Source organism: Periophthalmus magnuspinnatus, chromosome 10 (assembly GCF_009829125.3).
Source record: "Periophthalmus magnuspinnatus isolate fPerMag1 chromosome 10, fPerMag1.2.pri, whole genome shotgun sequence".
NCBI classification, from domain to species: Eukaryota; Metazoa; Chordata; class Actinopteri; order Gobiiformes; family Gobiidae; genus Periophthalmus; species Periophthalmus magnuspinnatus.
The window spans coordinates 30674229-30686516 of record NC_047135.1 but is presented as its reverse complement, the minus strand read 5'-3'; the positions used below and the strand labels follow the sequence as shown (position 1 = coordinate 30686516).

The window sequence follows — 12288 nt, the reverse complement described above, 5'->3', positions numbered from 1 at the left end:
TTGCTTTGGCTTTAGCCTCTTGCATTTTATCCCTTCCACGGGTTTTGAGTTGTGACAGCTCACTCTTCATGTACATGTAAAATCCTTCCTGGCTGATGTTGACTCTATACTTGGTCTATTGATTGTGCTGTGAGACTTCCTTCACCACTGTGCCACATTTTTATTCCCAGAGATTATAAAAGTGTCACATCTGTCCTGCTGCTACTGTTTGCCTGTGGTGAACTAGACCAGTGTGAGTCCATTCAAAGCCATGGCCATGCTTCGAGTATCTTCATACCGAAAGCTGTTTGAAGAGGGCTGGGGGCGAAATGGAGGGGCCAGTGTGCAGTGTGCGGGACAGTACCGCGCCTCTGCCAGGTCAGTGTTCTCTTTGCCCTTTTCTCATTACATCTGGCTCCAATGGATTATGAACTATTGACCATTTTGGACACCAACATCAAATAAATGCAAATATTTTAGTGTTTTGTTACTTTTTTCTTCTCCCAGGAGTGCTGCTATTGACAAGTGTGACTGTGACAAGTTGGACTTTGTGGCTTCCAGAGCTCTAAACAAAGAGGGTTTGAACAGATTTGTCCAAGATCGCATCATCATTGCTGGTCTGAATGACCGTTTAGTCCAGCTCATTGAACTGGTGAGGTTCACTCATTATTTTAATTCGACATAATAGTGCCCATACTTGTGTTATTTGCCTCTGCCTCTCCTGTGTCCTCTCCAGGCCCACTGTTTTGAGGAGGAAAATGAGTGTCTTGAATGTCAGATTGCTGATCTGGAGGACAGGCTGGGCAGTACAGAGAGCTCCATTAGCTCCACTGTGGCTGTGCCTGACTCCAGCCTGGATGCGGTGGTGCAGAGACTGCGCACACAGCGGGTAGGGCACTGGATGTTTCCATGGGCGGTGGCATGCCTAAATTAAGCTCTCACTTCGATACTGCCTGGGAATCCATACATGTGCCCAGGCATGCAGGCATCCACATGTCTCTAATGCTTTTCACAGTAGAGAGTGATCTGTCACAGAGGCAATAATGTGTCTGTATGTGTGCTCAGGATGAGATCTGGTGTGACTGTGAGGCACTGCGGAAAGAGCTGGAGCGTCTAAAGGAGCAGTGTGAAAAGACATCACAGCAGAGGTCACTGGTCCAACAGGAGCGCCAGTTTGTCTCAGAGGTACACTGCACTCAGTGTTTTGTACTACAGCTGTGAAGGCACACGTGAAAATGAAGTTGCACTTCAAATGCAACGTTAAAGATTACTGTGAGCTTTATAACTTAAAATGATGAAGCATCTCATTTAATTAGAATATGAATAAATGCATAATTACAATCCATAAATAAATGCAATGGAAGAAAAACTGTTTTGCACTGTACAGAATCTAGTTGTTTTTTTTTTGTTTGTTTGTTTGTTTGTTTTTTGCTCATTTTATTATTTATTTATTTATTTATTTATTTATTTATTTTTGTAGTTAAGTAGTAAAGTGCTCCGATCAGTGCGTTCACTTTCCCTGTGTAAATGGTGTAGACACCTAGAGTCCACTAACAGCCAAACTTCGAATAGACCTATTAAACTGGACAGAGCCTGGAGGAGTGAAAGAGGGAGGGAAATGCAGAGGCCACTGGAGGCACCACACACTGAGCTTTAACTGTTTTTTATTGACAACAAATCTGCAAATTGAACTTGTTTGCTATAAAATCGTAATAAATAACTAGAAACAGTAGTTAATGCTATTAAAACCATGTAGCCTACAAAGTTTAGGAGCACAAAATCTTATCTTTTAGTCCCACTTTAACATTACTCTTAATGAAAGCCACATATTATTGTCCGTTTTATACCTGGACTGTTCTACAAATAATGTACAAAGTAACAAATTACACTGTAAAAGAAGACCCTTATCCACCTATGTATTTGTTTCTTGTAATTGTGCTCTCGTACCACTAGATGGCAGTACAGTTATAGAGTCCAGTGTGAGTCAACGGTATAGCCTCTTTATTATACTCTCCAGATCAGCTGCAGTCCCACACGTGGCCTTGTCACCCCTGCACATCTACAATATAATTTCTCTATACCTACATCTGCCTCTGCTTATTGTACTGAGTCCACAGCACCTCTGCTCTCAGGCAGTTCAATATGAAAGTAGAGCTCCATGGAGTTCAAGGGAAGTTTTAATATCTGGATTGCAGATGTAACACAGCCTGTATTACAGTCTATAATCTTTCGCCTGGCTGAGAGTGCTACATCAGTATTGGAAGCAGGTGGAGGGTGACATGACATGGTGGGAAAGAGCGCAAAGCAGCACAGAGCAGATGAGCTGATCCTGCACAGCCCACAGGCTCATTACCAACTGTAGGAGACAGACATGCGTGTGTGTGTGTTTCTGTGTAAGTGTGTGGCTGTTACAATTTACTGCTATTTGTAGTAATCTCACTGGTACTAAACAGGCAACATCATGCACTTTTCTGTAATGCATGTCAGCTTGTTTAGCATCTGTTCTGGTTATTTTCCTAGGTTCTTTTGAGTATTGTTTAGATAACAAAACGGCATGAAGAATTGAAATAATAATAATAATAAACATGAACTCTTATGTAATTCTTGGATCAATACAGTTTTCTTTTTCAGTGCACAGTGTGAGATCTTGCTATAATGTTTAGACCAGATGCCCTTCTCCATTCAACCCCTTTACTTCAGACTCGAGACAAACAGTGTAACCTCTTGGGGGTGGAGAGGCTATTTTTATTTTAGATTATTTAACCACTATAAGTACGTACAGCCTGTTGATACTTTGACCACAGTGACAGAACAGCATTTCTGTCATTCAGACCAAACCATCCCCCTAGTGCGACAACCCAACTTGACTACCAAGCCTTCTCCGCATGGGTCCAAACAGATTCCATCTCCACTTTGTAATTGCATTCAAAGTCGATTAATCCTCTTCTTTTAAGAGTAGATGTGCTACCCCTAGATGTGGACTCCTGCTGGTGAATAAATTGTTGGACAGGGCTTTTGTGTCTAGTTAGCCTTTGCAAGCCTCCCTCTCCTCAATTTTTCCTCTGCATTGCGGTGGCTACCTGCACTGAAGTACAGAAAACTGGGGGAATAAAATTGTTGTTTTTATTAATGTGTAACTTTATCAGTAGTTCATTACATCAGTAGTTCATTACGTCAGTAATGAACAACTACATCAACTTTTGACCTTCCCTGTTTGCTGGTAAACTTGATTCCCATGTCTCTTCGCAGGACGTGGATGCTGTGACCGCTGAATGTCTGGCTTTGAGGGAGCAAGTGGCTATCTATGAAGAGCAGCTGGCCAACATGGAGGGCCAACACGAGACGGTGAGAGGGGGGCTGCCTTTAACACTGCGGCCCCATGCAACAGAAATATTTTATAGGTATAAAGTTTCTAAATATCAGAAAGTGTTGGAGAGTGTTGGAGTGTTGGAGTGTTGGAGAGAACCCCAGGCCGGCCGTCACAAACACAGCTGTGACGACCCCACTCACCTTTGTGAGGATCTACAGCCAGAACAGCCCTGTTGGCACAAACATATGGGGAGGGGATTAAGTCACTATTTAGTCTTAAACCATATTAGGGGTTCATGATCCTCTACGGCAAGTTAAATGCAAATAACGCCATACAAAAAGTGGCACCATATATTTTTATAAAAAATTTAGCAAAACAAGTTTTATTTTCTCTATAGATTTATTATCACACCCGTTTATGATAACTGGTTGATTATCATCAGCCTTTGACATCATAGTTTAAACTCAGTGGTAGTATATTTGGGAATTAGTTACATAGATTTAATAAAATTTCAAATTAGATCCTTTGGTATTGCCAGAGTCAAACCATTTTATAGGCAGGTGCTTTGTTAGATATTCTTCTGTAACAGTCAACCCCAGCTGTAACTACAGTAAGGCTTTGAGCATAGTTTGAACCATCAGTCTCTAATATAAGACATCCCTGGAGTTATGTATAACATTTTAATCAGAATACCGACAAGCACATACCCGGGGGTTCAGATGGTTTCTTCTGAGCTTATATGAAACAATCTTCTCTGTTCCCATGTCGACCTGCGAGGCAGAGGGAGGCAGCCGTATTTCCATCAAGCGGCGTATTCCTCTGCAAAGCGTGGCCGCCCAGTTTTTAACACACTTCTTCTAGGACACGCTCAATAACTCACGGTTCGGGAAGTGTGGCTGAATACTAAATGAAAACAGAGGGTCCCTTTGTTTTTATCATCTGTAATTATTATGAGCACTTACAGATAGTTACAGTCTCCCATCAAAAACTGCGTTCATGCTGATAGCTCTTTTTGTACCATTAAATGTGGTTTTAACTACACACGGGTGTGCTGTACAATGAGCCTATCCTTACATGTAAATGCTTATGTTTGTGTGTTGTTTGAGTAGGCAGTGGAGAGTCTGCTGGAGCCTGCAGAAGAGACCACAGGAACAGTGGCAGCCATTAAATTTGGCATCCCTGACATCACCTCGGCCTTGGATGTAAAAGAGTACTACTGCCAGCTGGCAGAGAGCCTGCAGGTACAGCACAGTGTAGCATAAAACACATGAACATGTCAGGAGGGCCAATGTTTCACACAGCATCGCCTGCATACAGATGGAACTGCGCAAGTCTTTTTTCAGAGTGAAATCACATCTGCATTCTTACATGGGTAGTGTTCATTCATCAATTTGGAATAGTGTGGAAAAGAATACATTTGGCATTGGAGACTGACGTTCAATCAGCGACATGCATTTATTTTCTGAGCCCTCCTCTTTGTAACACAGCAGTATTTCTATTTCTTAAGCAGATCAGTCATATCCACATGTAAATCTCATCTCTCACAAGCTCTAGAACTGGTCCATTTGTTTTCTTTACCTCTTAACTCAACACAAGTAAAATCACAGGAATCAGAGCCCCTCCATTTTGTCTTCCTGTATGTGTGAATGTGGGAGTAAAGGTGGCACATTAGGGTCAAATCTCTGCTCCACTGGGTCTGACCTCTCTGTGCTGACGATGTCTGGCCAGTTCAAAGGTCAAAGGGTGTAATCAGACTAGGGGCCGCCTTCCCAGGGCCTGACTGCAATTGATGGAGACACTACTTCCATTTTACTGACTTACCCACATAATAACATTATCAAACATTTATCCTAGTGTTGTTGAGGAAGCCATCTAAAAGTCCTTGTTCCTTGTAGCACACATTCTACTGCAGCCTTCTTTACCGTCTTTCCTGGACATTTTATAGAGAATTCAAAAAACACTTCCACCATTGTCTAGTACACTTTGTTTTGCTTTGCAGTATGAATGTGGAGTTTCTTCCTCTGCTGTGGTCCGCAGTGATGATGGAAAGCTACTGGAAGCTGGAGGAGCTGTGGGGTCAAAAGTCAAAAGCCCGCTTCAGATAAAGGATATCGGTGAAATAAAGGCGCTGGTGAGTGGGCTTTCGTCTCTCTCTCTCTCCCCGTCTCAAAAGGTCAACACACAATTTAAAATAACACGTCTGTTCTTCTGGGCATTTCACAGCACAGGAATAAAAGAAAGTTTGAACCTTTTTATAATGGGGTTCATGTTTGATCCCTTTAGACGGGCTTCAACAGATAAGTTGTGACATTATTACAGAAACTGTGTAGGGGCCTCCCATAACTCAACATCACACATTGGTTAGAACATTTTCAACTTTCTAGTGAGATGTTTATAGTGAAATCTATTACACACTTTATTATCCAAAAAAAAATGTAACTGCTTTTTTGGTGCTCTTGTGAGTGAATACAACCATTATTACTTCTACACTAAAACCAAGGAGAGAACACTTAAGTTTCAGTGGGCCATCATACATATACTTCATGTACTGTAAATCATACTACCAGCTGATTTAGATCTTCCCATAACACTTATCCCACCTCACTACTTACCAAGACAAGAGGGATCTTTCCACCCGCAAATGGCTCTGCGTCAGACATCAGCCCTTAAATCAGGCCTTAATGGTAAAACTGAATGGATTCCCACAGCAGGACGAGGGCGCGGAGAGCAGTGAGTGACAGTGGAGCAACAGAATGGAAGATCCCGCTGACCAGTGTGTTTACTCTGCAGACACTTTCAGCCGGAGATGTGAGAGGCTCAGACTGGATTTATTGCCTTTCCTGTCCGCAGTTATTAAGTACAGCCCTTCATACTGCCTCCAGCATTTTACAACCTTCAAAACTGCACATGACGCAGACTGGAGAAATAAACCCTCATCAAGTCTTATACGTGTAAATATATAAATAGCCTTTTTAAAGTTAGTCACCGGGAGTTACAGCAGTATGTGACAGCTAACCTCCCCGGGCGCCATTCAGAAAAAAGCAACTAACCTTGTGCGTCCGTGGTCAAGCAGCTGTCACCTGACCACATGTTACAAACAGGAGGGTTTGGTTCTCATTACTGCACTTCCAGACCCACATTCAGCTATTTAAATAAACATCAGCAACCACAGCGCAGCCCTCACATCATCTACTTCTCTTCCAACTCCTGCGCCAACGGACAGCTCGGCTCGATGCGCTCTGTTTCCTCCCTCTCCTGCCTGATGGACGCCCCGGGACTAGTTTCTCCCAGAGACGCAACATGGCCAAACAAACAGACTGCAGTAAAATTAGGGCTGACGTGTGTGCATATACACATATATTAGTGAATAGAATAGCAACGTATACTTTATTGGCTTTTAGATTACTAGTTTGCACTGGATAGAATTTATGGCGATTTCAATTAAACTCAACAGTGGATAAAACTTGCATAATTTATCCATTGACTTTTCAAATTAGTTTGAAGTAATATTTAGTGTTTCGATAAATGAATTTTACTGCTGGAACATCCAGCATACTGGGCTTAGTTCAACCATGGCGCATAAAACAGATTTATTGACCCTTGCAGAGGTGACTTTAGCAACATTAATTAAGGCATAATACAAGTATGAACGTGTCCTAAGGTCCATAGTATCCACTATAGAGCAGCAGCCTCCCAAAGCGGTTCTAATTGAAGTCTTGGTCGGGTTGTGAAAACAGAGGATCCCATGAGCTTAAAGATGAGTGCAGTCACACAGATCCCCATCTGGCTCTGACAGCTAAATGTTCATTGTTAAATTATTCACCACAGGACAGTATAACAATGGGGAAAATATTTTAGTGTTGATTTTTCTTTTTATTTGTATGCCTAACCTTTGTTATTGTAGTGAACTTTGATATTTGCTTGTTGTCTTAAAGGCCTCAGAGCTGCAAATGGAGCTTGCAGAATTAGAGAAGTACAATGAGGAATTGGAGGAGCAAGTTGACATAAACAAGACCTCATACGCCGAGGAGATTGCTGAGCTGGAGGTGAGATGGGACTGATTGTAGTAATCATAGGATGTAATGGACCACTGCCTTCTACTGATTCTGTCATTTAATCTCCCATTGTGCCTGTGCTCTGTGTGTGCGCGCCGTGTGTCCATGTTCAGTGCACTATAGACGAGATGAAGCACCAGGAAGCAGATCTGCAGTTTCAGATGAAGGAGCAGTGTGAGGACTACAGGGAGCTGCTGGGGCAGAAGATGGCCCGAGAGATGGAGATCTGTGCCTACAGGTCAGTCTCAGTGCTACAGTCAAGCACATTTATTACACTGAATAAGGCTAACACTCACGTAATACTGGGTGGCAAAAGAACAAAGAATTACAAACTACACGCAAGGATGTGTCTGTAGTTGTCTGTAGTTCATTATTGTCTTTTGGGACTAAATTAGAAAAGATAAATGTTCATATCATTTCAAGACCAGCTTTCTTCTTAGTTAAGTAGCAAAGAAAAATTCAATTCTTCTGGACAAAAGTTTTTAGAGTGAAGAATTTTTGCTGCTCATCCAAGCAGCTTCTTCAGGTCAGAAAGTAGCCATTAAGAAAGTCGCCATTATTTGACATTTCATCCACATAATCTAACAAAAAAAATGCTATTAATGTAATTAGAAATCAGGATACTGCATTTACTTTATGCATTAAAATGGGTCATCCTCTCCTCAGTATTCTTCTTTAAAATATACATGCAGCAATGACCCCTGAACTATTACCGTACACTGTATTCTTGGAGGATCGTAACTCCTTTGTTTAATTAATTGTTAGTGAGAGTGTCACTCACCAGCCTGACCAGAACTCAACTTTTGCTCCAACAAAAACACTCCATGATTATGAGTGCTAATCAAACCTGACCTGTCACTCCCACCCGCAGCTTTGAAAGTAAATGGAAGTCTATAAAATCTGTTGTACATAAAAAAGATTCTTTTGTCCAGGGTCGAATGATTGTTTTAGGAAATGCCACATATGCATACACACTTTGTGACAAGGGTGGACTTCATTACATAACATGTTTACAGGATAGATCCTTCATACCTGTGAGTAGATAAGAGCACTAAGAGCATCATTGTCTTTGGCCCCCAACAGTGACTTCTGTAAAAACAATTTCCTTTTGTGTATCTAATATTGTCTGCTCCATCTGGACATCCGCCAGCTTCACACTAAGACATTTGAGCAAACAAAAGGCTGACATCACAGGGTCACAGGAAACTGCTTCTGAATATGAGACTGTTTCCTGTATTTGACCTTGAAGACGTCTCGTGCCACATGAGCTTTCTTAACCATCTGCCTTTGTGGTATGTGGAGTGACACACGTCAACCTGCAGCCACAGCCACGTTCTGCCATTGTCCCATGGTTCCAGAGTGTGACCCCCAGGTCTCTGAGGTCTGGGCCTCTATAGTCTCATTAAAATGAACAAACAGGACCTCACACTGTCTGGATGGAGCTGGACTAGAGCCAGGACCAGTCTACTGCAGCCTCTGCCAGCACTCACACATTCACAGTGTTTAGATGCACTGCAACAGACATAGACCGGCACCTGGTCAATATGCCCTTCTCTTTATTTACTCTAGGTTTTCTCATCCGTGATTAACAGCATGAATAAGAAATGAAAATGTCCCTCATTTATTTTTACTCAAGTGTCTGCACGATATAGCCTTAATGACCCTGGCTGCCATTAGCAGGGGCTTTATGGCCTGTGAAAGCATCTCCCAGCGTCTGGGCTGATGCTCATGGCTAATGTAAGCCAGTCATATCACTCGCCTATTTACACCTGACAAAATGGAGTAAGTCTGTGGTGCCCATAGACTTAATGTTAAGAGTTGTTTTTTATGTGTTGAATGTATTTTTTAAGATGGCAATTGGATAGTGGTCTTTGTTAATGAAACATGTCTTTGAATCAGTTGAAGGAGGAACATCCAGATGTGATTTAAGTTAAATTTGCTACAGTATGCTATATATCTATGGTGGTTGATCATTGTGCTCAACCATATTTGCATTAATATTTTTATGTCAATACAGTCAGTAATGCTTTCTGACCTTCTATTCAGTCTTCTTTTGAATTTCTTTATACAATCTATGTTTTGAATGAATATACAATTACACAATTTCAAAGCCTAAATTGCCACACTTGATCTAGAACTTATGTATTTTACCTTTTGCCTTTGCTCAGGAGTCTGGTGGAGGAAGAGGAGCAGAGACTGTGCATCCTGTGAGCTGTGTTGAGGAGCTGCGCTAGCTTTGTAGACCGAGACTTCAATAACACATCCCACAAAACGTCAACTTAAAAGTAACATAAAACACACCTTCATGAGCATTAGGGCAACGGTGCAGTTAATAAACGTAGCAACAGTTAAAGGTGAAGGCATGATAGATTATCTTGTCTGGTTACCTAAGCTGGGTCATTGATCACAGGGCCACAGCAGATGACCCTTAAACTTTGGGAGAGATGTAGCTGTCTGGGTCTGTTATAGTGTGGTGCCGTGACTGTGTGTCCATCAAACGTCTGGTAGTGATACGTTCTTCGAGAGCGTTTATCTACATAGGCCTGCTGATATGGTTCATAATAAGTTTTGTACAGTTTTTGTTAAAGGGGTCACACACGGCGACATTCTGAGCAGATAAGAGGTAAAGTAAAGCTCCATGGCTCCGAGTGTCACCGTGGCTACGATACGGCCCGGTCCATCAGTCAAACAGGGCCTGATTACTGCTCTTAACCCTTGCCCTGAACAGTGTTAACCAACATACTGACAGCTCTCTCTCGGCCCCAACAGCAGTTTCTTTACACATACAGTCATATATTCAAGTTGCCTCCAAGTGTTTGTTTTGTAAATGGTTCATAGAGCTCATTTTCCTGAATGTGCACCTGGAATTTTCTGTTGGGGTCCGCCTTTCTTTCTCCACCAGTTTTTGGTCATTACAGGAGTACTTGGTGCTATATTATATTGAAATGTTTTGCTTCTTTGCTATTTAAGGTTAGGTCATGTTATTTGGCTCAAGTTAGTCTGCTATGGTTTTCTATCCAAATGTAATAAAGCTGATTGATACTTTTAAATGTTAGAATTTGTGATTATTAAAATATTTGATTGAACCACATCTCACCACAAAAAAAAATTATAATCAGACTAAAATAAGTGAAATTACTGACTTATAAAAACAAGTGCAGCAAAGTCAAACTCTGTTGTCAATCAGAACTAATCTAAGCCTAAACCAGATGGATTAAACTGGATTTAAAATTAGATTAAAATATGCATAACCCAAGATTAATCTTTAGCACAAAAGTTTCACACAAGTTTGAGAACAGCTGGTGTAAATCAAACAATATAAACAAAATATTAATAAAAATGTTTTGAGTCAATTTCCACACTTTTTTGCTTTCCCGACCGTTATCCGCCCTCAAAGGCCTCAAGGCTGTGTCATAAAGATGAAATATGCCGCTAATAGGAAATAAGATAAGATTAGATACACCCTGTGAACCAGCAGTGAGGAGGGAGTTGGCCTGGCTCATATAAGTGAGCCCAGTGTCTGCAGTGTGAGGAGGGACTGTGAGGAGCTGTAATTGTCCTGACATGGAGCATGACCAATGCAGGGGGAAGCCAATGTGTCTGAGGCGGCTCTGCTCAATAAAGACGGCAGAGAGACACAGTCCAAGTGCCCTGGCTTCAAAACACTGTGTTCTCATTCATCCTGCTGGACACACACACTGGACTAGACTGTGGTCAACAACATTTACACATATGTAGGCGGAAAACAACATGGGATATCTCCAAGACAAATGAAGTAAACATAAAAATATTACTCAATGAGAAGATGAAGCATGTGTGTAATGAAACTGTAATTATTTTCATTCTCAACACATCTGCAAAATAGGAACATGGCCAGTCAAAGGGGAAACTTGCAGTTATAAATAGTACTTTTTATTATTGTCATCAATATTGTGTATTGACTTTATTACTTCACAGCTTACATGATCTATTGTCATAACAATCCGTATTATTATTAGCAGTGTATGGATGATCTAAGTAACATAATAGTATAACAGTTTTCCAATTAGTTTTTTTTTTTTTTTTTCCCAGTTCATGGGTCCACAATGATGAAAAATTAGGAATGTTGCTATAGCAATTAAGAATTCAAAACTTTTTTTTTTTTTTCAACTATCCTCAAACTGGCACTACAAACTGAAACCCATGAATATGTTTGTATCATTCAATAGAAGTTTTGGACTGTTTTCCAAATTCTACCTTATTTGATCTCATAAACATCAGCTGTACGCTAGGTTTATTTTTATGTGCTTATATCTGTGCTCCATTATTACAATGTTCTGAAAACACTTGAGAGTCATTTTCCATGAGTAGCTTTTGTAGCCAGTAATTGTAAATATGCCAAAAATGTAAATAACCTATTTAAAATTCACTTTTCTCTCGAGCCAAAACAATTACAGCACTATTTTAATCGTCTATGATCCCTTTATAAGCCATTATGCAAATAGAGAACATATGTCTATAAAAGTAATAACTCACATGTGGATTAAAGCTTTAAAGTGAAGTTTTCTTATAAAGCCTGTGACACTGGAGTGTTTCTCTGAGCCTGATAAAGTGCGGACCCTCATGCCCCTCTGCCCCCATCTAGAGCCCATGACAACTGAGTAAAAAGCACATTAACCTATGAGCTGGCCTGTGACATGGGGCGGCCCCGGGCAGGACAAGAGCACTCTGCCCCTTCAACACCCACAATTTGATTTTGACGGTCTACTTTCAAAAGCTGAGTCATGGACCACTGATCGGAGAATAGCTTCTGCTGTTTTATTTCCTCTTTTTTCCTTTCATGCCGTTTCAGATTGGATAGAGGAGAGGGGGAGGGTGAAGGCGCTAGTCTGCCCAACACCAACAAACAGAAGTCAGAGCTAGAAATAAATGAAAGGTTGGCTCTTCAGCACGTGACCGTATGAG

At 41.2% G+C, this 12288-nt stretch overlaps 1 protein-coding gene across 1 annotated transcript; it reads left to right on the top strand.

Annotated features, from left to right (window-relative positions):
- Window positions 1-73: 73 nt before the first annotated feature.
- Window positions 74-9630, top strand: vimr2 (vimentin-related 2). The gene is made up of 10 exons (XM_033974246.2): window positions 74-357; window positions 487-631; window positions 716-868; window positions 1045-1164; window positions 3229-3324; window positions 4399-4530; window positions 5289-5420; window positions 7225-7335; window positions 7458-7582; window positions 9513-9630. The coding sequence occupies exons 1-10, from the start codon at window positions 251-253 to the stop codon at window positions 9553-9555; spliced, it is 1164 nt and encodes a 387-aa protein (XP_033830137.1). The 5' UTR covers window positions 74-250; the 3' UTR covers window positions 9556-9630.
- Window positions 9631-12288: the final 2658 nt, after the last annotated feature.